This window comes from Schistocerca piceifrons, chromosome 6, assembly GCF_021461385.2.
Source record: "Schistocerca piceifrons isolate TAMUIC-IGC-003096 chromosome 6, iqSchPice1.1, whole genome shotgun sequence".
Lineage (NCBI taxonomy): Eukaryota > Metazoa > Arthropoda > Insecta > Orthoptera > Acrididae > Schistocerca > Schistocerca piceifrons.
Window position 1 is genome coordinate 82,646,356 of NC_060143.1, and position 23,567 is coordinate 82,669,922.

Here is a 23,567-nt window from a genome sequence, read left to right on the forward strand (position 1 = left end):
AGGTAGACGGGTGGGCCTTTGGCTCTAGGAGCCCATATCAATGATGTTTCATTGAATGGTTCACATGCTGACATTTGTTGATGGCCCAGCATTGAAATCTGCAGCAATTTGCAGAAGTGTTGCACTTCTGTCACATTGAATGATTCTCTTGAGTTGTTGTTGGTCCCGTTTTTGCAGGATTTTTTTCCGGCTGTGGCGTTGTCAGAGATTTGATGTTCTTGTGAAATGATCGTACGCAAAATCTGTGCTTCATTACGACCTTGGAGATGATGATGTGTCCCATCGTTTGTGCGCTGACTATAACACCACATTCAGACTCACTTAAAATTTTGATAACCTGCCATTGTAGCAGCAGTAATTGATCTAACAACTGCACCAGACACTTGTTGTCTTATATAGGTGTTGCCAACCGAAGTGCAGTGTTCTGCCTGTTTATATAACTCTGTATGTGAATACACATGCCTATACCGGTGTCTTTGGTGCTTCAGTGTCTATATTTTCCTTCATGCAAGAACTAGAATGTGGCATATGGATCTGCTTTCCATGAGATGAGTATGACAAATAAACATTTATAAATCTAAAGTACAGATTTTAACACACATAATGATCTGTTATTATTCACAGAGCGGTAGTCATTGTTAGAGGCTCCATCACAATTCATGGACAGTAGTGTGTGAAGGGAACCCACCTGTTGCCTGTGATGACTAACCCCCCCCCCCCCCCCCCCCTATCCCTCCTGCCATCCCTTCTACATTGACACCCGCCCACCTGTCCAGTCAGCTACTAATATTAAGAGATTGCAGGGCTTGAATTAATAGTTTGTTTTGGTCATTTATAATATTGGAACTAGAAGTTTGGAGTTACATGAATCCACTGTTACAGGTCTGTTATTGACAGGCTTTGTATGAATACCCTTCCAGAAAAATGTGTATCTGCACCTTTTTCCATCTGTTTGGAATACCTTGTAGCTCAAGTAATCTGCAATAAATTACTTATAGGAAGTGAGCAAGTACTTCCACATAATATATATAGAGTCAAATGTAGGTCCAAACCTATACTCTCTTGATTTCAATTCTACAAATAATTTCAGTGTCCATGTGACAGTTGGAAGAAGGAATTAGTGTGTCTCTTTTAGCAGTAAAATAATTCCATGTGATATAATTCAGAACTTTTGATTTTCTTTTTTATGTCCTTTGTTTTGGTGACATTGTAATTGGTGAGTGTATTTGATGAGGAATGTTGATTTCCTCAATGTCTATCTGGAAAGGTTGAAATACCTTGACTCGTGTCCCACTCAGCTTTACCTCTGATAGCAATTATTCCATAGACATTGTCGTATCAGAAATCTTTCCACAATCAACATGAGTAAAGGCGAAGTAACTCTTAATACTCTTTGCTTTGTGCACATTTTATGTCCTGCTGCTGACACTTGGTTTTTTACTTTCCTAATTCATGGTAAACATTTCCTTACATAGTTGCGCTTTGTGTACTGTACATACAGAAGAGAGAGCTGTTGCGGGAAAATTAATGCCAGAGGACTCAAAGTTGGCATTCATGCCATATGGCAGCTCTAGTCTGTAGTGAGGACTTACACTGTCACTGGATGCAAGCTACAATGAAGACCAAAGTGTAGAAAGGACGAGAGACTTAAAACTGTAGATCACTGACTGTAGCTGTCTGTAATGCAAGAGGATTTGAATGAAAAGAAATGGAACAAGAAAAATATTGTGAGACAGGAACATACCAGCTGCACTCTTTGGAAAAATAGGGAAAAAGCAGTAAGAGGTAAGGTGTACCAGTAGGAAGGATCAGTGGATTAATAATGACAGTGTCCTTGGACAATTTCTTTAATTCGTAAATACCTTATGCAGAAAAAGGTGTAGTTACAAGTGTACATAGTGTGCATAAGACTGTGCACATAGTAGAGTAATTCTTCATGAATGGTAAGTTTTCATCCAACTTACGAGATATTGAAATCTGAAGGTGGCATGATATTGGCTCATGCAGCTTGTAAAGCAGCAAAACTGCCTAATAGGCAAGAGTGTTACAGGTGAATGTACATAGAGTACTTATTACGTGAAGAAAGAATAAAACAACTCCGAGATTGAATAGTGGAGTAGTACCTACTGAAACTGAGTGCTTGTTGCTACTTAGAAAAGGTAACAATAGCTGCCCTAGGAAGAAGGAAGAAAATAAAACAAGAGTTCTGAGGATCTGGAACAAGGAAATTAAAGACGCTGTAAAAAATAAAGGAGTCACTTATGAACAAAATCAGCAACAAAATTCTGAAAATTTTAATAAATTTATGAAGCATTCCTTGAATAAATGCAACAGCTAACCACTTTTTATACAGTAGTATTTATGCCAAGACACATTCCTAGTTTTCACTCATCTCCAGTTGGCATAATACATTTATATCTTAGTCATTAGAATGCATTCTGAATATTGCAGCTGCACTCTACAGAATAATAGTTTGCTGTCCCTGTTGATATTTATCAATGCCTGTAAGCAGCTAAAGGTCTGGATTTCATTGTAATTTCATTAATAGTTTGCTTGTTTATCACCTTTACCAAACTGTATATTATGTTTAGTTAATAGTTAGATGCTCTTGCTTTTCTTTTGTAAGTTGTAGCTCTTTTTTGCCATTTATATTGCGAACAGCAATTCCCCTTGGGTGACTGCAGTGATGCTGGAGGAGGATTTCCCATAAGGCTCTTCCACAGAAATGTAGGCTATGTTTAAAAAAGACGGGATGAATGCAGAACAAGAGGTGGAAATTTGTGCATTTCAGGCATAGATTGATGCTACAATAATTGAATTAGTGCTGCTGAGGGGAAAAGGGGTGAGGAGCGAAGAAAGTGAGATATGGTAAAAGGTAACAGTTGAGCTAAAGAGCAGGTATTTCCTGTTTCCTGTTGAAGGTTGAAGGATGGGACCTTCCTACAGCTTGAGAAGAATGTAGGACACAGCAGATCATTAATAAGAATTTGGGAGTCAGGTCAGAAACTAAGGTGAAAAGGAAGATCTTGCTGCTAGGTGACAGTAATGGGCTGGGTGTAGGTCAACAGCTGCAGGAAAGGCTAGGTTTAGATTGCAAACATTGTAACACTTAGTGTAGCCTTCGCCAGGTGAGTAGGGATATTGAGACACTGACTAAGGGTCTGCTTGAAGACAGCCAGGTACTGGTGGTTGCAGAGCAGGCAGAACCCAGCCAAAAATGGATAGTATAATATTGGGAAGTGCATAGATAAGATACAGCATGCAATGTGACTCATACATTGATCAGCCAGAACCTAATAGCCGATATTTCCACTTTTGGCACAGATAACAGCAGGAATGCATCATGGTATGGAAGCAATAAGACCTTGGTAGGTGGCTGGAGGGAATTGGCACCACAGCTGCACACACAATTCGCTTGTTGTTGTTGTTGTTTTCTTCAGTCCAGAGACTGGTCTGATGCTGCTCTCCATGCTGCTGTATCCTGTGCAAGCTTCTTCATCTCTGAGTAATTACTGCAACCTACATCCTTCTGAATCTGTTTGTGTATTCATCTCTTCATCTCCCTCTATGATTTTTACCCTCCGTACTTCCCTCCAACAATACTAAACTGATGATCCCTTGATGCCTCAGAATGTATCCTACCAACCGATCTCTTCTTCTAGTCAAGTTGTGCCACAAATTCTTCCCCTCCCCAGTTCTATTCAGTACGTGCTCATTAGTTCTAGTCAGGTTGTACTACAAATTCCTCTCCTCCCCAATTCTATTCAGTACCTCCTCATTAGTTATGTGATCTACCCATGTAATCTTGAGCATTCTTCTGTATCACCACATTTTGAAAGCTTCTGTTCTCTTTTTGTCTAAACTATGTATCATCCATGTTTCACTTCCATGCATGGCTGCACTCAATACAAATACTTCCAGGAAAGACTTTCTGACACTTAAATCTATTCTCAATGCTAACAAATTTCTCTTCTTGAGCAACAGTTTCCTTTCCATTGTCAGTTTACATTTTATATCCTCTCTACTTCGACCATCATCAGTTATTTTGCTCCCCAAATAGCAATACTCATCTACTACTTTAAGTGTCTCATCTCTTAATCGAATTCCCTCAGCGTCACCCAATATATTTCGACTACATTCCATTATCCTCATTTTGCTTTCATTGATGTTCATCTTATATCCTCCTTTCAAGACACTGTCCATTCCGTACAACTGCTTTTCAAGGTCCCTTGCTGTCTATGACAGAATTACAGTGTCATTGACAAACCTCAAAGTTTGTATTTCTTCTCCATGGATTTTAATTCCTATTCCAAATATTTCTTTTGTTTCCTTTACTGCTTGCTGAATATATAGATTGAGTAACATCGAAGATAGGCTACAACCATGTCTGCCTGCCTTCTCAACCACTGCTTCCCTTTCATGCCCCTCGACTCTTATAACTGCCACATGGTTTCTGTATAGATTGTAAATAGCCTTTTGCTCCCTTTATTTTATACCTGCCACCTTCAGAATTTGAAAGAGAGTATTCCAGTCAACATTGTCAAAAGCTTTCTCTAAGTCTACAAATGCCAGAAATGTTAGGTTTGCCTTTCCTTAATCTATCTTCTAAGATAAGTTGTAGGGTCAGTATTGCCTCACGTGTTCCAACATTTCTATGGAATCCAAACTGATTTTCCCCGATGGTCAGCATCTACCAGTTTTCCATTCATCTGTAAAGAATTTGTGTTAGTATTTTGCAAAGGTGACTTATTAAACTGACAGTACAGAAATTTTCACACCTGTCAACACTTGACTAAATTTTACAATCATAGACAGAAACTGTAGGGCTGTTATCTGAATTAGAAAATGCAACAATGAAAAAAAAGGAATTAAATATGGTGATAACAATTTCACAGCTATTTTTTACCTGTTTCTTTCATTTCCATTGCTCTCTTCCTCCACACGAAGCTGGTCAAATCTGCCCTTGAATATGATTTAGTTGTATATATCCATAGAAAATTTTTTTCAATAAGTTGGACAAAAAAGATCATGTATGGACAGTCCTCCTGTGTGAATGATATATTGACTACACATATCCACAGATGAAGACTTTTTACCAGCTTGGAAGCACACATGCAAGTGAATGCTTTGGCTTGTATCTGCACCATATGAAGATGAAAAACTAGTGCAGCTCTGCATAGCACATGGCCATAGCATCAAGTGAGGTGCATCATAGCTTGTTATGACCAAATGTCAAAATGTATCACTTATTTGCTTGAAAATGGAAAGAGATATGATTCTCCTTGCAGTGTTAAAACCAATTTCAATATGTAAGCAATATTTTGCATCCAGCAGTATATGGCTTACCAAGTGTAAACTGCACAGTGACTACATTCTTCACTACTAACTTTTCAGAATACTCCCAGCATTGTACTCATTACATTGTAGCACAGTAACTGTAGGCAATAGCAGAAAGAAAACCAGTTCTTTCTCAGCCTGTGATAGGGGACTATAAGCTTTGAAAAAAAAAAAAAACTAAGCAGGCAGATCAATTAGCTTTACTTCATTCTGGATTTAGCTTTGCTTCATTTTCATAAAACAATTTTTTTTTTTTTTTTCAAATTATATCTGAGGATTCGAAATTTGTATCATATCACACAGCTGTGTGGGATAACCAGCATACGATGTTGCATCGGGCCATATGATATACGTATGTATTGGTTTTGTATCACTGTCATCCCAGTGTGAACCAGTTGAGTTACTTCCACTGCGTCGTCGAGCAGATGCGCAAAACTATAGACCTATATCTCTTACGTCGATCTCTTGTAGAATTTTAGAACATGTTTTTTGCTCGCGTATCATGTCATTTCTGGAAACCCAGAATCTACTATGTAGGAATCAACATGGATTCCGGAAACAGCGATCGTGTGAGACCCAACTCGCCTTATTTGTTCATGAGACCCAGAAAATATTAGATACAGGCTCCCAGGTAGATGCTATTTTTCTTGACTTCCGGAAGGCGTTCGATACAGTTCCGCACTGTCGCCTGATAAACAAAGTAAGAGCCTACGGAATATCAGACCAGCTGTGTGGCTGGATTGAAGAGTTTTTAGCAAACAGAACACAGCATGTTGTTATCAATGGAGAGACGTCTACAGACGTTAAAGTAACCTCTGGCGTGCCACAGGGGAGTGTTATGGGACCATTGCTTTTCACAATATATATAAATGACTTAGTAGATAGTGTCGGAAGTTCCATGCGGCTTTTCGCGGATGATGCTGTAGTATACAGAGAAGTTGCTGCATTAGAAAATTGTAGCGAAATACAGGAAGATCTGCAGCGGATAGGCACTTGGTGCAGGGAGTGGCAACTGACCCTTAACATAGACAAATGTAATGTATTGCGAATACATAGAAAGAAGGATCCTTTATTGTATGATTATATGATAGCGGAACAAACACTGGTAGCAGTTACTTCTGTAAAATATCTGGGAGTATGCGTACGGAACGATTTGAAGTGGAATGATCATATAAAACTAATTGTTGGTAAGGCGGGTACCAGGTTGAGATTCATTGGGAGAGTGCTTAGAAAATGTAGTCCATCAACAAAGGAGGTGGCTTACAAAACACTCGTTCGACCTATACTTGAGTATTGCTCATCAGTGTGGGATCCGTACCAGGTCGGGTTGACGGAGGAGATAGAGAAGATCCAAAGAAGAGCGGCGCGTTTCGTCACTGGGTTATTTGGTAACCGTGATAGCGTTACGGAGATGTTTAATAAACTCAAGTGGCAGACTCTGCAAGAGAGGCGCTCTGCATCGCGGTGTAGCTTGCTCGCCAGGTTTCGAGAGGGTGCGTTTCTGGATGAGGTATCGAATATATTGCTTCCCCCTACTTATACTTCCCGAGGAGATCACGAATGTAAAATTAGAGAGATTAGAGCGCGCACGGAGGCTTTCAGACAGTCGTTCTTCCCGCGAACCATACGCGACTGGAACAGGAAAGGGAGGTAATGACAGTGGCACGTAAAGTGCCCTCCGCCACACACCGTTGGGTGGCTTGCGGAGTATCAATGTAGATGTAGATGTAGATGTTTCTGTAGACTTCACCAATGCAGGTTGCTTCTGTGTCATATTGCGAGTCACATCATGTATTGCAAGTCACATCAAATATTACTTACACACATCAAAAAAAGGTTTGCATCACCTTGGTTCCGAGAGTTCTGGAATCTGGACAGAAAATTGGAATAGAGATCAACATAAACATCATTTCCGCCCTTTTTATTGCTCATGAAAACCAAGCATTGCACATTGTACCACCATACAGTGAGACCTTCAGAGGTGGTGGTCCAAACTGCTGTGCACACCGGCACCTGTAATACCCAGTAGTACGTCCTCTTGCATTGATACACGCCTGTGTTTGTCATGGCATACTATCCACAAGTTCATCGAGGCACTGTTGGTCTAGATTGTCCCATCCCTCAACGGCAATTCGGTGGAGATCCCTCAGAGGGGTTGGTGAGTCACGTCATTCATAAACAGCCCTTTTCAATCTACCCAGGCATTTTGATAGGGTTCATGTCTTGAGAACATGCTGGCCACTCTAGTCGAGTGCTGTCATTATCCTGAAGGAAGTCATTCACAAGACGTGCTCGATGCAGGCGTGAATTGTCCTCCATGAAGGCGAATGCCTCGCCGATATGCTGCCGATATGGTTGCACTATCGGTCAGAAGCTGGCATTCACGTATCGTACAGCCATTATAGCGCCTTCCATGATCGCCAACGGCGTACGTCGGCCCCATATAATGCCACCCCAAAATAGCTACACTTGCTGGATAGTGTGTCTAAGGCATTCAGCCTGACTGGGTTGCCTCCAAACATATCTCCGACGATTGTCTGGTTGAAGGCATATGCAATGCTCATTGGTGAAGAGAATGTAATGCCAATCCTGAGCCGTCCATTTGGCATGTTGTTGGGCCCATGTGTACTGCACTGCATGGTGTTGTGGTTGCAAAGATGGACATCGCCATGCCTGTCTCGGGAATGAAGTTGCACTTCATGCAGCCTACTACACACAGTTTGAGTCATAACAAAATATCCTGTGGCTGCAGGAAAAGCATTATTCAACATGGTGGCATTGCTGTCAGGGTTCCTCCAAGCCATAATCTGTAGGCAGCGGTCATCCACTACAGTAGTAGCCCTTGGGCGGCCTGAGCAAGGTGTGTCATTGACAGTGCCTGTCTCTTTGTTATCTCCTCCATGTCCAAACAACATTGCTTTGGTTCCCTCCAAGATGCCTTCCCTTGTTGAGAGCCCTTCCTGGCACAGAGTAATAATGCGAATGTGATTGAAGCACGGTATTGACTGTCTAGGCATGTTTGAACTACAGACAACATGAGCCATGTACCTCCTTCCTGGTGGAATGACTGGAACTGATCAGCTGTCGGACCCTGTCAGTCTAACAGGTGTTGCTCATGCATGGTTGTTTACATCTTTGGGCAGGTTTAGTGACATCTCTGAACAGTCAAAGGGACTGTGTCTGTGATACAATATCTACAGCCAACATCTATCTTCAGGAATTCTGGGAACCGGGGTGATGCAAAACTTTTTTTGTATCAGTGGGAACCACAATTCTTTTAGAGGATATGAGATATCTGTTGTTGAGAATTTGATAAACTGCTTCTAGAAAGAAGTGAGCTAACAGATTATTGTATGGAAACTGAGCAATGTGAATCTCCCTGTCTTCAACCTCCTCCCTCTCCTCGTGTCTTTCACTCATTCTCTCCTTCCAATCTCACTGCCATTTTGCCCTCACAACCCCCTCATTTCTCCACAAAAAAAGGGTATCTGTACAAAAAGCTTTGTAAACTTCATTTCTAGCTTTGTCTTTAAATTGTCTAGTTTTGTTAATTTTGTTGACATACTTTATTTGTTACGGCTTTTTTATTTGTGATTCTATTAAAATATTTTCAGCTTATACATTACTATTAATAGTTTAGCTGATTGACGACATTCAGTTGCCAAAACATTAGTACTTGTAATCTACTACCAACACTCTCATATCTCAAAACTTAAAAATGAAAATTATATACAACTGTAAATTGGTAAGTTAATGCTGTGTGCTCAACTGAGAGTAGAGCCCATCAACATTACTTGTAGAGCATTTCCTTTAGTAACAGTGTTACCACAGTTCCACGAGTGCAGTTTCAGCAAGATATGCAGTATAGATTTTGTGAAGTTCAGCACTAGTTGGAGAGTCATGTCCCGACAGCTTACTTGGTGAGGCCACTGCCTCCTCGGTCCCGGTCTGGTATGCAGTTTTAATCTTCCAGGAAGTTTCGGATTATGCACACTCCATTGCAGTGTACATCTGACATTGATTCTCATGTTGGATGTGTGATACTACAGTAGTCTTATAGAACTCCTAGACTTTTCCAGAAAGTTCATGTTTTGTTACTTTAAAATTATAATTATATAATAGCTGTATGTAATACTGGTTGATAGCTTATAGTTACTACAGTAATATGGAATTAATAAAATTGCTAATCCATATGTGGCTCAGGCTGGTAGTTTGCTACACACTCAATTGTCTTTATTCAACAGTATAAGGAACAGGATAGATTGCTACTCACCATAAAGATGACCCACTGAGTTGCAAACAGGCACAATGAAAAGACTGTTACACATGCAGTCGTCGGGAGGGGGGGGGGGGGGGGGTCGAAAAAGGAGGAGATCAGAAAAGGAAAGGAGGAAATGAAGAGGAGAGAAAAATTAGGGAGCAGAAAAGGAGGGAAGCAGGGAAGGGGAAAGAACAGACAGGTACACTTGCAGATGGTGGTGTACACAGAGGATGAGGGAATGTGAGAGGGGAAGAGGTGGTAGGATGAGGGGGAGGAAACTTTTGGATAGAGGGTGTGGGGGCAGAGGATTACCATAAGTTGAGGCCAGGATAATTCTGGGAGTGGAGAATGTACAACAAGGATAACTCCCATCTGCGCAGTTAGAGGTAGTAACAAAGGAAAATAACACAGGGTTGTGGGATGGAAGAAAAATTGCTAGGCACAATCAAACAATGGAAACGCCAGGTTGTAATAACAGCAATATAATATTTGCTATTTACCATTCACCTATCTGGTTTCTTTACTGACCTCTGGTCTCGGAACGAGAGATAAACCGCTACTTGAGGAAAATGGTGATTACACCCTAGCTCCTCAATCAATGTTGCAGAAGGGCGGCACGCGCCAACCGAAGCAGAGCGTGCCTTCCGCCAGCGGTTGCTGGCTGCTCTGTTATCGCTGGTGGCGGAGCGTGCGGCACCGTCAGTGGTACGAGATGCGGCACGCTTGCGGGCGGCACAACTGGCATGTTGGCTGCTCGCACCCGGCCAGGCGGCTCGTGATCGTTCGCATGTCGTGCGGCTGCTGCTTTGCCAGGAGCCGATGCGCACCCGTGAGGTGAGTGGGGCGACATGACACAGCTTGTATCTTGCTGCAGGATGAAGCTACTTGTTGGGTCATGCACCATGTTAGGCATCACATCTGTGAATAACATTTGCATTCGATGTGTTTAATATTTTCACTTTTATCACATTCCAGTAGTTTTTCCTTCCATAATGTGAATCACTTAATAGTTTAAGAGGAAAAAAAAGTTGATTCCTTCATATTTTTTTCGCATTATATCTTCTCTAATCGTATTTTATTACCATTGCTTGGTTTCTCTTTGACTGTATGCAATTCAAATCGATATAAACCCACTGTCTCAACTGTCGACTGTCTCTCTGTGATAACAGCACACAGCTTAATGTACAAGTTACAAATACAAGTATGTCAGCTGTGGGTGACTTGTGTGTCAAAATGAGTTTGAGGAAACAAATTACATTTCTCAAGAAAGATATACACATTTGTTACAATACATTATATGCCTACACAAAATTTCATGGCAGTAGCAAACATTTAGTGAAACAGCACCTCTGCAGTACATATCTTCATCATAATGCCAGAACAGATTCATGATTAGGTACTAAAAAATTAACAAGGCGTCTTCATACTTAGGCTAATTTTCCCCAAATAAAATAATGGATTGTTTGTTCATTAGAAATAAAGAGAGAGAAGTGTTTATTGCTAGACTCATTATTCATTAAATTGGTTAATACCTCTTCCTACTCCATACATTTACTACTTTCAGAAACATTCCTTCATGTATCATTGTACATGCAAATTAATATTTCACAACTTAATAGTGATTTCCACGAACTATTGAAACATAGTCTCAAAATCTCCATGTGTTTGTTATATACATATTGTACCAACAAACTGAAATAAGCTTAAGGAAGACTAAACCTAGACATGTCAACTTAGTACTAAAGTAATACAATATATGAAACCAAAAGGCAACAAAATCTGAAACATGACCTCACAATACATCCTGTAAGAGACTGTTGATTAGTAAATATTGTATAATTACTTATTTAAATTATTCCATATTCCTTATTGTTCTGGTATTACTGACATCTCAGTTCCTTTCCCAAATTCTCCATTAATATTAATGTTTTTGTCTGTTAGGACTTGTTTTTACTTTAGTTTTAGATTGTACTTAGTTCTGGACAGCAACATTATATCTCATCATCATTAATTACGCAGCTTATCTATGAACAATGAAATGTACGTGTATATCGTGAAGTGTGTTAGTTGTTCAGTAGGTGAGTCTTGGCTTAACATTGCACCAGGTGCACAAATCCTCCACTATGACTCTGCCAATGTAATATTCCATAATGAAGTAACCACTTATTGCTTTTGTCTTTGGTTAAATTGTTGTCTTGCATAGTGTGAATTATTTTATCTAACACAGGATCAGTCACCTGTTGATTCATAATTATATGTACAAATTTTTGTTAGCCTTTTGCGTGGCTCCCACTTTTAGGCAATCAGTTCAAAACTTGGTTGAAGGCCTCCCAACTCAAGTCAATCCTCTATCCCCACGGGCAGTGTAAATAAGGTGTCTGATATGATATTATTTGATCTTTTTGAATATTTAATTTCAAAATCAAATTCTTTCAGAAACAGTGCCCACTCCATTATATGGTGGTAAAGCAGTTTGCTATTCACAAGAAAGTTAATGCTTGGTGACCTATACTACAGTTTTTCTGCCTTTCAGGATGTATTTAAACCATTTGAAACCTCAAAAAACAATGAAAGCTTCTTTCTCTGTTACTGCATAATTTAATCTAATATTTGTTTATTATGCAACTACAAATGTAATGCTGTGGTGATTACCCTTTCCTCTACCTTTTTCTCCCTGGAAGAGCTCACATTCAAAGCCATAATCTGAGGCATGTATTGTGATTTTAAATAAATTGTCCAGCGTGGGATGATAAGGCAAGTACCAGATCATCTTTAATCTTGTCAAAAACATTACTTTTGTTTCAGTAGGAACATAGTAACAAGATTGCGAATATGGTTTGTGTGTAGATTTTTTAGTAAATCCTGTCACTCCTAAAAAGTTTACAAGTTGTTTTCTATTTTGGGGACAAGGGCATTTAACAATGGCTTGTATTCTATGTGTGTAAGGTTGGGTTTCATGGGCACTTACAATATATCCCAGAACTGTAAACTCTCTACAACCAAATGAAGACTTCGACACCTTTAGGTGTAATACCCTTTTGTTTGAATTTATCTTATGTTTCCTTCAGTAGGAAAATGTGTTCAGACCATGTCTTGGAAGTAATAAGGTAATCAACTACTTTTTGTAACAATTGTAATATTGATAAGAAAATGTCAATTGATAAGATCACTGCTGGAACAAGGAAGCTGTATAGATTGGGATATAGTGATACATGCTAGTTACCTGTGTTCAAGACTGTACTGCTGATGTACTTTGCATCACTTACAGTGATGAGTATGTCTTCCATAGGAATCTAATTTAATATTTTGGCATCCAAAAATAATCATGGTCCTCCTCTCAGTTTTTTAACTACTAACAGAGCATTATTGTATGCACTTTGTGATCTTTCAGTGACTACTTCTTGCAACATTTTCTCAGTTTCAACAGTGGCAGCTTTTTTTAATCTTGAGTTTACTCTAATATCTGCCTAAACATCCAGGCTGGTCAGAAGTTCTTTATGTTGTTTCAGTAAATTATGTTAATCCTCCTGTCTTTTTGTATAATCGATCACACTCTTTTTGACTTGTTAGTGATAAGGTCAGTATGTACCTTTCTTCTAGCTAGATCTGTTAGATGTTCATCATATGGTTTATCTTTCTCTTTCAAGAGACTAGTACCTGATGCAACTGAACCTGCTCATCCACTTTAACAATGTATATCTCATTGTTCACTGTAGTAACAATGGTATGTTCATTTGAGAAACTACTAGAAAACAGTGAGCAAAATTTACAGTCACTGACGTGAAAGATAGTAAAATTCCCTCCTTGATTGCTTTTTATTTTCATCCAGCTATGTCATTTATTCCAATAACCGGAGCTGTGCAATTGCACTTATTGCTCTCTTGGTGTGGCCCCTCCCGTGAGACCTACCCCATTTTCTGTGTTTTTAATAATAGCAATTCCTATGGGGTTGCCATAACCATCTACAAAAGCAGCTTCCCTACATTTTTTCTGATTTAATGTTATTGATTTTACTGTTGTTGTCACCATCATTCTCATAGTGTCAACATTTTACATGATATAATCGACATGAATGTTTTCCGTTTCTTGTATTCATTGTCCCGAGGTTTATGCAAAATATCTAATTGAACCAAATAATTTAGCATGGAAACGGGTTTAGGCTATTCTTTCCCAATCATTTTCTCGCCAACTTATGAAGGCATCCAGCTAATCAAAACTTAGATCAGATGTTCTTCATTAACTAATCAATATTTTCATCACATGTACTTCACCAACAGGTTCATTTAAAAATTGAGTAATTGAAGGTGCCTTTCAAAATATTTTCTGTGCTTGGCCTACCTCTTATTATTTTAAAATGAATCAAATGTTAAAAGTGGTAGTTTAGTTTCTGCTCCTTGCCGTCTGACCAATGCAGCTCTTTAAATTGTATGCTAATGCCCCCCCGATCTGTGAAATTCTTTTGCAAGTAACACACCCCCATCGACTGTTCTCCTTCTAGATGCCCAGTTAAAAACTTTATTCTCTTTGCGTCATCCCATGAGACCAGCAAACAATATTCAAATGTTAAAAACATGATATCAGCTGAACAACACCCTTTGGCTTGAAATCCGAAAACAGTTTGCTAAATGACTGCCACCTTCCACCTGAAATTCCTTCCACTGATCTTTGGCATCTTATGAATTTCTTCAGGCTGGCTAGTGAAGTTCCCATCTATAAGTGTTTTTAGTATTGAGTTGCGTCTTTCTTTCCCTGTGGCTAATTTCATCAATCTTTGGCTACTTGGAGCATGAAGAGTGCTCGCTTTTTATTTTGTGGAAGCTAATCAAACCGTCATTTCTGAAAGGGTTTTACTCATTCCTAGTAATTTTGCTTCCACTTTCTTTACTTGGCTCAATAATTATGTATCCTGTGGGACTCCCTCTAAAGCACACTGTGAAAGGGCTCTATTTTTCTGTCTTTTTTAAATCTTGTTACCACATTATTGTCTACTACAACTTGAAGTTTAAGGGATTCAAGCTCTTTTCATCTGATTCCGATTTCATCTTTTAAAACTGAAAAGCACTCATCCTGTTTTTTATTTAAGTATTTCTTCATTTCCTCAACAGATTCAGTATATTCTCTCCCATTGACATCTACATTATTATGTATTTATTGTCTGACATTTTCATTATTATCGACAATTTCTGCGGAAAAATGAATTTTTAAAGTAGTTAAATCTTGCATTATTTATTTGATATCTCCATATAACTGATTTTTTTCCTCCCAAGACTCATAATTGTGTGTCGTGAGCATTATACCTAGTCCTCTTATTTGTTCGGTTAACATCTAATTCGGTATTGTTTATCTTGGTTTCGAGGTCTTGAGTGCTGGTATCAAACCCCTTCATCATAATCTCTCTGCCGTTATGACCTCCAGCTTTTTTCAGTATTGGATGCACAACTATTACATGCCTTGCTGCATAAGGGAATGTCTTTTCACTGGTCGCAGGTGTGTAAAACAGCATTTCCAAACTGAAGTCTGTGTTACAATCTGCACCTTGCCTCATAACCTACCAGCAGGATCAACATTTAGTGTTAGCAACAGATGCGTCCCAGCATTGTCTGGGGGCGGTGTTAGCTCATAAATTTTCTGATGGCTTCAAGCAGCCTCTTCCATATGCATCGAAGACCCTTAATTTGGGTCGTACTAGATATTCACAAATAGAGAAAGAATTTCTCATCATTGTCTATGCCTTAAAGATGTTTCATGATTTTCTGTAAGGTGTAAAATTCCATCTCATCATGAATCGCAAGCCATTAGTTTCGCTATGTAACCCCTCAGCATTGTTGCCAGACAAAACAGCACATCACCTGCAGCATTGGGCACTGTTCCTCCCTCATTACAGCTGTGAGATTCATTCCCGCCCCACGGCCAAACATGTGAATGCTGATGCACCCTCCTGTCTTCTGGCTCCCTCGGCTCACCATTCAGAGAACCTGCAATTGCTGCACACTGATCACAGGGGAGTGTCTCACAATGAGGCACAATAGCCTGCCCTCATGTTTTTTGGCCTGGTTTGGACAGTGACATCACTTGGTTGGTTATGGCATGTTCTCAGTGCGCATCACAGAAACATGCCCTGTGGGCAATTTTGTTTCTGTGGCCACAACCTCTGAAGGCCTGGGCCCATCTCCACATTGATTTCACCAGCTCTTTCCTCAATGCACATTGGCTTAAAGTAATTGATGCATTCTATTGTTTCCCATATGTTGGTCATTGCCTGTCAATTTTGACCTCTGCCTCCACGGCAACTGTGTTGAAATTTTTTTCCATCAAAGGACTTCCAGCAAAGTTGGTCTCCGACAATGGCTCTCAGTTTGTGTTGCAGGAGTTTGCCTCCTCCTGCAATGCCCTCGGGATTCATCACATTTACATCCTGCCCTTCCACCCACAGTCCAGTGGTAAGGCCAGAAGTTAAGTTAAAAAATTCAAAACACAAATGAAAAAGTGTGTGACTCAGTCATCAAACATTGCTTTGGATAAATTTCTGTCTTTTTATCGATTCACACCATTCAGCGACAACAGCCCGGCTGAACTGCTCCACAGGCATTAACCCTGGACATTACTGCATCTCCTGTAGCCTGGGTTGGCTGTCTGGGCACACGGGTTTGCTCCTCACACAAAACGGATTCCTGCAGTCATCTCCCAGTGCTGTGGCCACCATCTCTGCAATCTCCAAATGGAGGAGGGCCTATGTGCACGTCATTATGACCAGTTGCACCTGCACGTGGAAGACCAGACAACCCCAGCCATGACACCAACTTTGCGACGCCAGTCTGCATTGTTTGACAGATCACCTGATGGGGCTGGGTCCCTTCCATGACATACAAGGAGACCCCGTCACCAATGGACAAACCTGGCACAGCTTCTCCAATACTGCTACCAGTACCAATGCGGTTGCTGTCCACGCTGGAGCTATCAGACTTGATACAGGCACAGAGCTCTCACCGACGTCACCCATCCTATCATATGGGTTGATACGAGAAGGTAGACTGCAATGCTGCCTGCACTCTGAGTACTTGTGACCATACATCCCAGTACCAGCGCATCATCTCAGTCAGAGTCCCAGGGAGGAAGATGCTAGTCCCAGGGAGGAAGATGCTATGGACATATTGCGAATCCGAGCTGTTCCTCAAGGAAATAAGAATAAAGAAATGTGCAAACACTTGAAAGCCACACCCATAAGTAGTGTGTTGTCATCTGTGAGAGTATGCCGTGAAAGAGCAATACTGTGAACTTCTGATAGAGCCCACCACAGGCGAGTGCCTATTTAAACCCTGCTGCACTCTTCTCACACTCAGTTATCACGTTATTACTGCTTGCATACATTTGCCTCATCTTGTCATGTTCAGTTTATGTTATGGTGATTGACATACATGCCACAGTCTATTAAAGTTGTACTGACATTCTTGGTTGTATTGTGTTACCAGGTTGCAACAAAGTACTTCTTCAGAAGTAGAAAACTTGCACACATTCAGACAAGCACAACTCACACACACATGGCCACTGGCCGTTTGAGCGGCTGAATATGATTGAAGTATACTTGATAGGATACTGACTTGTTCTCCAGGGATTATCCATTTTAGATGATAAAACAACTTTTTTCTTTTTGTAAACACTTTAGCTTGTGTAAGTTGTAAACTGAGAGTATACAGTGAGATTTAGAAGTAATCAGAATGTTTTGTTTATAGAAACACAGTAAGAGAAATGCCTGTAAATATGGCTACATCTTGTTGCTATAATTAGGCAAATTGTATGGTACTTAAACTGACTGAAATTTTGACACATTTTCCCACAGATAGTGGCTTCCCTCATCAATGCTCACCAGGTGGCAGAAGCCAAGCTGACCGCCTTCCTGTGGGACCTGGCTCGCGCAGAGGTGGCCACCTCAATCGAGCGCCATGCCGCCGAGGAGCTGTTGGCCCGCTTGGCCCAGTGGGGCCTGACGGCAGGTCCCGCGCCACTAGACAGCTGGCTCTCAGAACTGGCTGCATCACAGGGGGAAGCTACAGGAGCGAGAGAGACATCTCTGCGCAATTCTCAGTCTGCAGTGTACAGGTAATGTATAATAGGTTAATTTCTCTGCTTTTTGAAATTGTAATGCCACGAAGGAAGAGTGTAAACTGGAACTCAGGGATGAGCAGATGGCTACAAAATTCAAGGAACTTGGATGGCCAATTTTTGTGGGTGTCACATACATGGCACATGTGGACCGAAAAGACTGGTTGAACTGTTGGTTGCACAAAGGACACCTGGTTTGTTTTCAGTAGGCTTCTTATTCCTGTAGGAACAGGGCTTTAACTAAGTTTATTGGTGGCATGACCTCAAAGCACTAGTATCTTTGGATGTCTTTCTGACTGCACTCAAAATTTTCCTCTGATCGGTTGTGGTGGCACAACCTCTTTTGTCATTCTTTAACATCAAGAAAAGAAGTACGACCCGCTCTAAAAGGTCGTACATTGTTCCTCAGCTGAGAAAAGCTCTAAAAACCCAGTTGTACCACAAATGTCGAAAGGCTGCTCAGTTATTTATCCGAGTTACTGGTGTAAAGTGAGTTAACTGTATTAGATCTGACCGGACAGTAACTACTAAATGAAGAAAAATGTCTGCGCAGAATATCTGTCCTGTAGTGACACTTTGGCATTTTGCTGAGAATGCAATCCTAGTGCACACTTCCAGAAAAGTACAAAAATAAGCAATAAGCACAGTTTGTATTAATTCTTTCACATGTACCCTCCCTCCCTCACTCATACTCACACACACACACACACACACACACACACACACACACACACACACACACACAGTAGCCAATCAGTTTCCTATTTCAGTGAGGTAACCCAGTACTCCTTCTTTTGATTCTTTCCTGGTTTGAAATACCAAAGTAAACGCTCACATTCTGGTCTGAGCTGCCAGAGGTGGCAGTCATGTGTTCGTGAGTTGTGCTTGTGTGAATGAATGTGCATGTTTCCTTCTCTAAAGAAGGTTTTGGCTGAACGCTAAATGTGTAACAGCCTTTCCATTGTGCCTGCCTGCCTGCAATTCAGTGAGTCATCTTTACTGTGAGTAGGAATCTGTCCTTTTCCTTATATTACCAAAGTAAATGTTGTATTTAGAAAGTACAGAAAACTAAAAGTGGCTACTCTACAATAATCATAATTCCCCCCCCCCCTCTCCCCCCCCCCCCTTCCCCTGTGTATGTGACTCACATCAAGACTGCACAATTTGAGTCGCATTTTGTTCTCAGTTGGTTATTATAATTTTGACTTCACACACGTACCTTTTTACCCCCTTTATTCATTCAGGCAACAGAACAAATGAAAGTGTCAGGAAAGCAACATATCTGTCTGAAATGGAGTCTATTACATAAACTTTTAGTTTCTTAGTAAAACTGCTGTTTACTCAATTATTTAATGATCAAGTATTTAGTCAAAGTTCTTCACTAACTTTTACACAAAAAAATATGAACATAACAATAAGTTATTTACCATGGAATGTTAGAAATTCTGCATTTCAGGTAATTTTGCATGTTTCAAAAATTATTTTAAATATTACACTGACCTCATTCTGTCGTTAACCATTAACATTATAAAATGACTAAGTTTCATAACAACTGAGTTACTATAAATGTGTTAATAATTTGTAGTGAGGTAGATAATATTTGATATCTTTTAGCCGAATCACAAGCAGTGGAAGCTCACTTAACGAACACTTCCCATAATGCACATTTCATGTAATGAGCAAAACAAATTGTAAAACAATGACTAACTTAACAAGCGAAGTTTTACATAACAAGTGGTGATGATTTAGTGTGACATCTTCACCTGTTCATATGCGGTAGGGGAAACGTTCAACAATATGAACACTTTTTTTTGTCAGCTGTGGCGTATGAACAATATCTTTAGTATGTAATGCAGTGTGGGTTTAGCATTCTTTTTGCTGCTATCTCAGTGCAGCTTGTGATCACACTGTTTTCTAAACTTGTGTTCACACATTGTTTTTTGTGTGTGCTAATTTTAATAATCTTCATAGAAATATCCCCAAAGATAAAGCCGCAAGAAGACAACCATAAGAGAAACAAAATTACCTTATAAATGAAACTTAAAACCATTGAAAAATACAAACGTGTTGTGAGTGTTGCTGATTTAGCATGCACGTACAATTGGTATACATCAACTATTTGCATTGATCTCAAAAAACAAGGACAAGATTAAGGAGGTAGATGCTTCAAAGGGAGTAACTGGAGTAGCTAAACAACAGTTTCTTATTCTGGATGATGTCAAAAGGTTGCTCCTTAATTGGATAAATGAAAGCAATTGCAAGGTGACACTATTAATGGGAACGTCATTTGTGAGAAGACGAGTATGATTTTTGCTGACCTCGTTAAGAAGACGCCAGGATTATCAGCAGCTGAAGAAGTGTTTAAGGGAAGCCTTGGGTGGTTCAAGAAGTTTGACAAGAACCGGCATTCGCAGCATTTTGAGGCACAGTGAAGCAGTCAACTCTGACACAGAGCCAGCAAAGAATGTCGTCATTTTTAATTGCGATGAGATGGGTCTATTCTGGTAAAAGATGCCAAAGTGTACCTTTATAACAGAAGAGGAGAATGAATTGCCTGGTCACAATCCAGTGAAAGACCGCCTGACACTACTATTCTTTCCCAATGCAAGGGGTGATTTGAAAATTAAACTGCTACTTGGTTACCACTGAGAAACTCCACAAGCCTTCATGAAGTGTAAAATCAAGAAGAGCAGGTTAAATGTGGTGTGGATGTCCAACAACGAGGCTTGGGTGAGATGTGATCTTTTTTGTGACTGGATCAATGAAGTGTTTGGTCCTCCAGTGAAAAAATATTTCCTTAAGGCGAATCTGCCATTCCATGTCTTGCTTGTTATGGACAATGCTCCTGCCCATTTCAATTCATCAAGATCCAATTTCTACCTCCAAACACTGCTCTGTTACTCCAGCCTATGGACCAGCAGATTATTTCTAACTTTAAGAAGCTCTACACTAAAGCACTCTTCAAACATTTCTGTGAGTTGACTGAAGCTACCGATCTCATTCTCGGAAAGTTTTGGAAATATCACTTCAATATCGTTGCCTGAATCAAGATGATCGAAAAGGCAGAACTCTCACTTCTGCTTGGAAGAAGCTTTGGCCAGAATACGTTCTTGAATGTGACTCTGAGGCATTTGAGACAGTACCTGTGGAGCCTTTAGTCATCAAGATTGTGTCTTTGGCCTAGATCATAGGACTAGAAGTGGGTAATAACAATATCAATGAGCTTGTGGAATATCACAATTAAGAAATGACCGCCAAAGAGCTTATGGAGTTGGAGGGTGTTTCACAGCAGGAAGTTGTGGAGAGGAGTTCTTCAGAGCAGGAAGAAGAAACAGTAACAGCAAAGCAGCAATTTTCTGGCACAATAAGAGAAATGCTAAAAGCATGGAAATCTGTGCATCATAGACTGAAAATCATCACCCCAATAAAACAGCGGCTATGCATTCTAAAAATGTATTTGATGATAATGCTGTGTCACGTTTTTGCCAAGTGTGAACCATTGGCAGAAACAAATGACTATAGATAGCTACCTAATATCATCATCATTTAAGACTGATTATACCTTTTAGCATTCAGTCTGGAGCATAGTCCAGTACTTTTCCTGCATGGAACACATTGTTGTATTTTAGATTAATTTATATGGGATAAATTGTTTCACTTACAAGTGTTTCTCACTCAGAGTAAGATTCTGGAACAAATTGTGCTTGGTATGTGAGGTTCTGATACATAACTTATGTTAGTCTCAGTCTGTGGAAGTGTTCACCAGGGACACGAATCGTTGCGTGAGCCAAGGATACTTCTGTCATATTCCATGCATGCATTGCATATTACTAAACCTCTCCATGATGAACAGTCAGCATCACAGCTACAGTGTTACATAAATAGAGCCTGTCTCCCTGTCAGGATTGGTCAGGGTAGGCTTGCAGTAATGGGCAAGTGGGTGGAAAATTGTGGGTCCCAGGGAGGCATCAATTTGTAGGTGTATCAAGTTTATTCTTGACTTTAAAAGGAGAGCTGGGGTTTACAAGTGAACTTGCCCAATCAGAAAGTGAGTACAATTGAGATATACTCTTTGAACTACAGCATCATCTTCTGTGAAACATATGGTATTAAAATAGGCATTTTGGGTAGAAAAAATGTCAATCTTTTATAGCAGTGTGCATGCCTTTAAAAGTTATTCTGTATCCAATCATTACATAATGGCTAAGTGATTCTTCTGTGTTAATCCCTGTCTCAGCTTTGTGAGGCCAATGAATTGTGCCAAATATCAGTGTAGCACTATCGGGGAGGTAGACCACAATTGCAGTGAGTGCCTGGACCCCAAAGAATGACATTTAGAGTTACATTCACACACATTATTCAGTCTGTGCAGAGCTTCATATTTTAATTTAGTTCTCTTTTTGAGCCAAAATGCGCAAGATTGTTGGATACCATATCCCTCCTTGTTGCAGGCGTCCTTCTTCAGCTGTTGCCACATCCGCATCTCTGTCACCAAATTCCACAATCTCACCATTCTTCCTAATCCTCTCCATTCCCCTTCCTTCCATCACTTCTTGGGTCTACCTTCCTCTTCTGCTCCTTCCAGAAGGTTATCATAAAATTACTCGCATGGGCCATCTGTCTTCATCCATACTTTTGACATGTCCAAACCATCCTAGCTGTCTTTCCTCTATTTTTATTTATTTCCGTGAGTTCCCAGCACTCTCTCCCATATGTTGTTTTTGGTTTCACCATGGATTTGTATAAATGAATTTTAGTCTGTAAACTCATCTTTGAGGAACAAAGTACAGGGTTTAATTTTTGGATATCCATTCGTCCCTGCCTGGTCCATTGTCAGATATCTCTGTCTCATGTTCCATCATGTGGTAGGATACTAACTAAGTGCTTAAACTCTTTACACACTTTAATAATATGTCCATCAACATCCATGTTACTTTCCTCTTCTCTGCAGTATAGATATTCTATAGATATTCCATCTTCTCAAAATTAATTTTCAATCTCCAATTTTTATACTCTTCCAACAACTTCCTGAGCATGTAAGACACATCCTCTTCATCGTTTGCTGCAACAATCTGACCATCATCATCATCATCATCATCCTCATCATCATAGAAAAGTCTGTACATACACCAGTTCCTTACTTCAATCCCCATGCCCATGCACTTCTACACCAAGGTTCAATGCCTTCTGGACATACATCTTAAAGATTGTGGGAGACGGACAGCATCCTTGCTCCAATCCTTTAGTTATTCTAGGGGCCTCTCTAGGAATTTCTTTCTCTACTTTAGTGACACATTCCGCTGACTTGTAGAGGTTTATGATGCATATTACATGAAGTTTTGGCAGTTCCCCTGACTACAGCACCTTGAATGATAGCTTTAGTGGCAATGTGTCATATGCTATCAGAAGATTTATGAAAACCAAATGACTTCTGAGATTTCTTTCCTATCTCATCTCTGTGATCTTTTGTAGGGTAAAGATGCTATCTGTGTATGACTTGCCTCTTATAAAGCCACTTTGTTCTTCCACTTCATTTACAAACTTCTCCATTCTTGATTTTAAAATCATCCTGTGCAGCCCGCTAAGTGTACTTGGGACAGAGATGCTGAGTCGCAGATAGGCACGACAAAAAGTCTGTCACAAATAAAGCTTTCCACCACTATGGCCTTTGTCAACAGTAGATGACACACACACACACACACACACACACACACACACACACACACACACACAACTGCAGTCTTATGCAACTGGAACCAGGTTTCAGTTGCCTGAGACTGCTGTTTTGTGTGTGTGTGTGTGTGTGTGTGTGTGTGTGTGTGTGTGTGTGTGTGTGTGTGTGTGTGTGTGTGCTACTGTTGACGAAGGC

At 40.1% G+C, this 23,567-nt stretch overlaps 1 protein-coding gene across 1 annotated transcript in view; it reads left to right on the plus strand.

Moving 5' to 3' along the window:
* The window catches only part of LOC124803150 (lysosomal-trafficking regulator), a 593,053-nt gene that overhangs the window by 420,331 nt on the left and 149,155 nt on the right, over positions 1-23,567 (plus strand). Inside the window, exons 39-40 of the mRNA XM_047264331.1 lie at positions 10,206-10,432; positions 17,436-17,695. Of these exons, the coding sequence (XP_047120287.1) occupies positions 10,206-10,432; positions 17,436-17,695 (487 nt within the window). The remainder of the gene's footprint in view (positions 1-10,205; positions 10,433-17,435; positions 17,696-23,567) is intronic.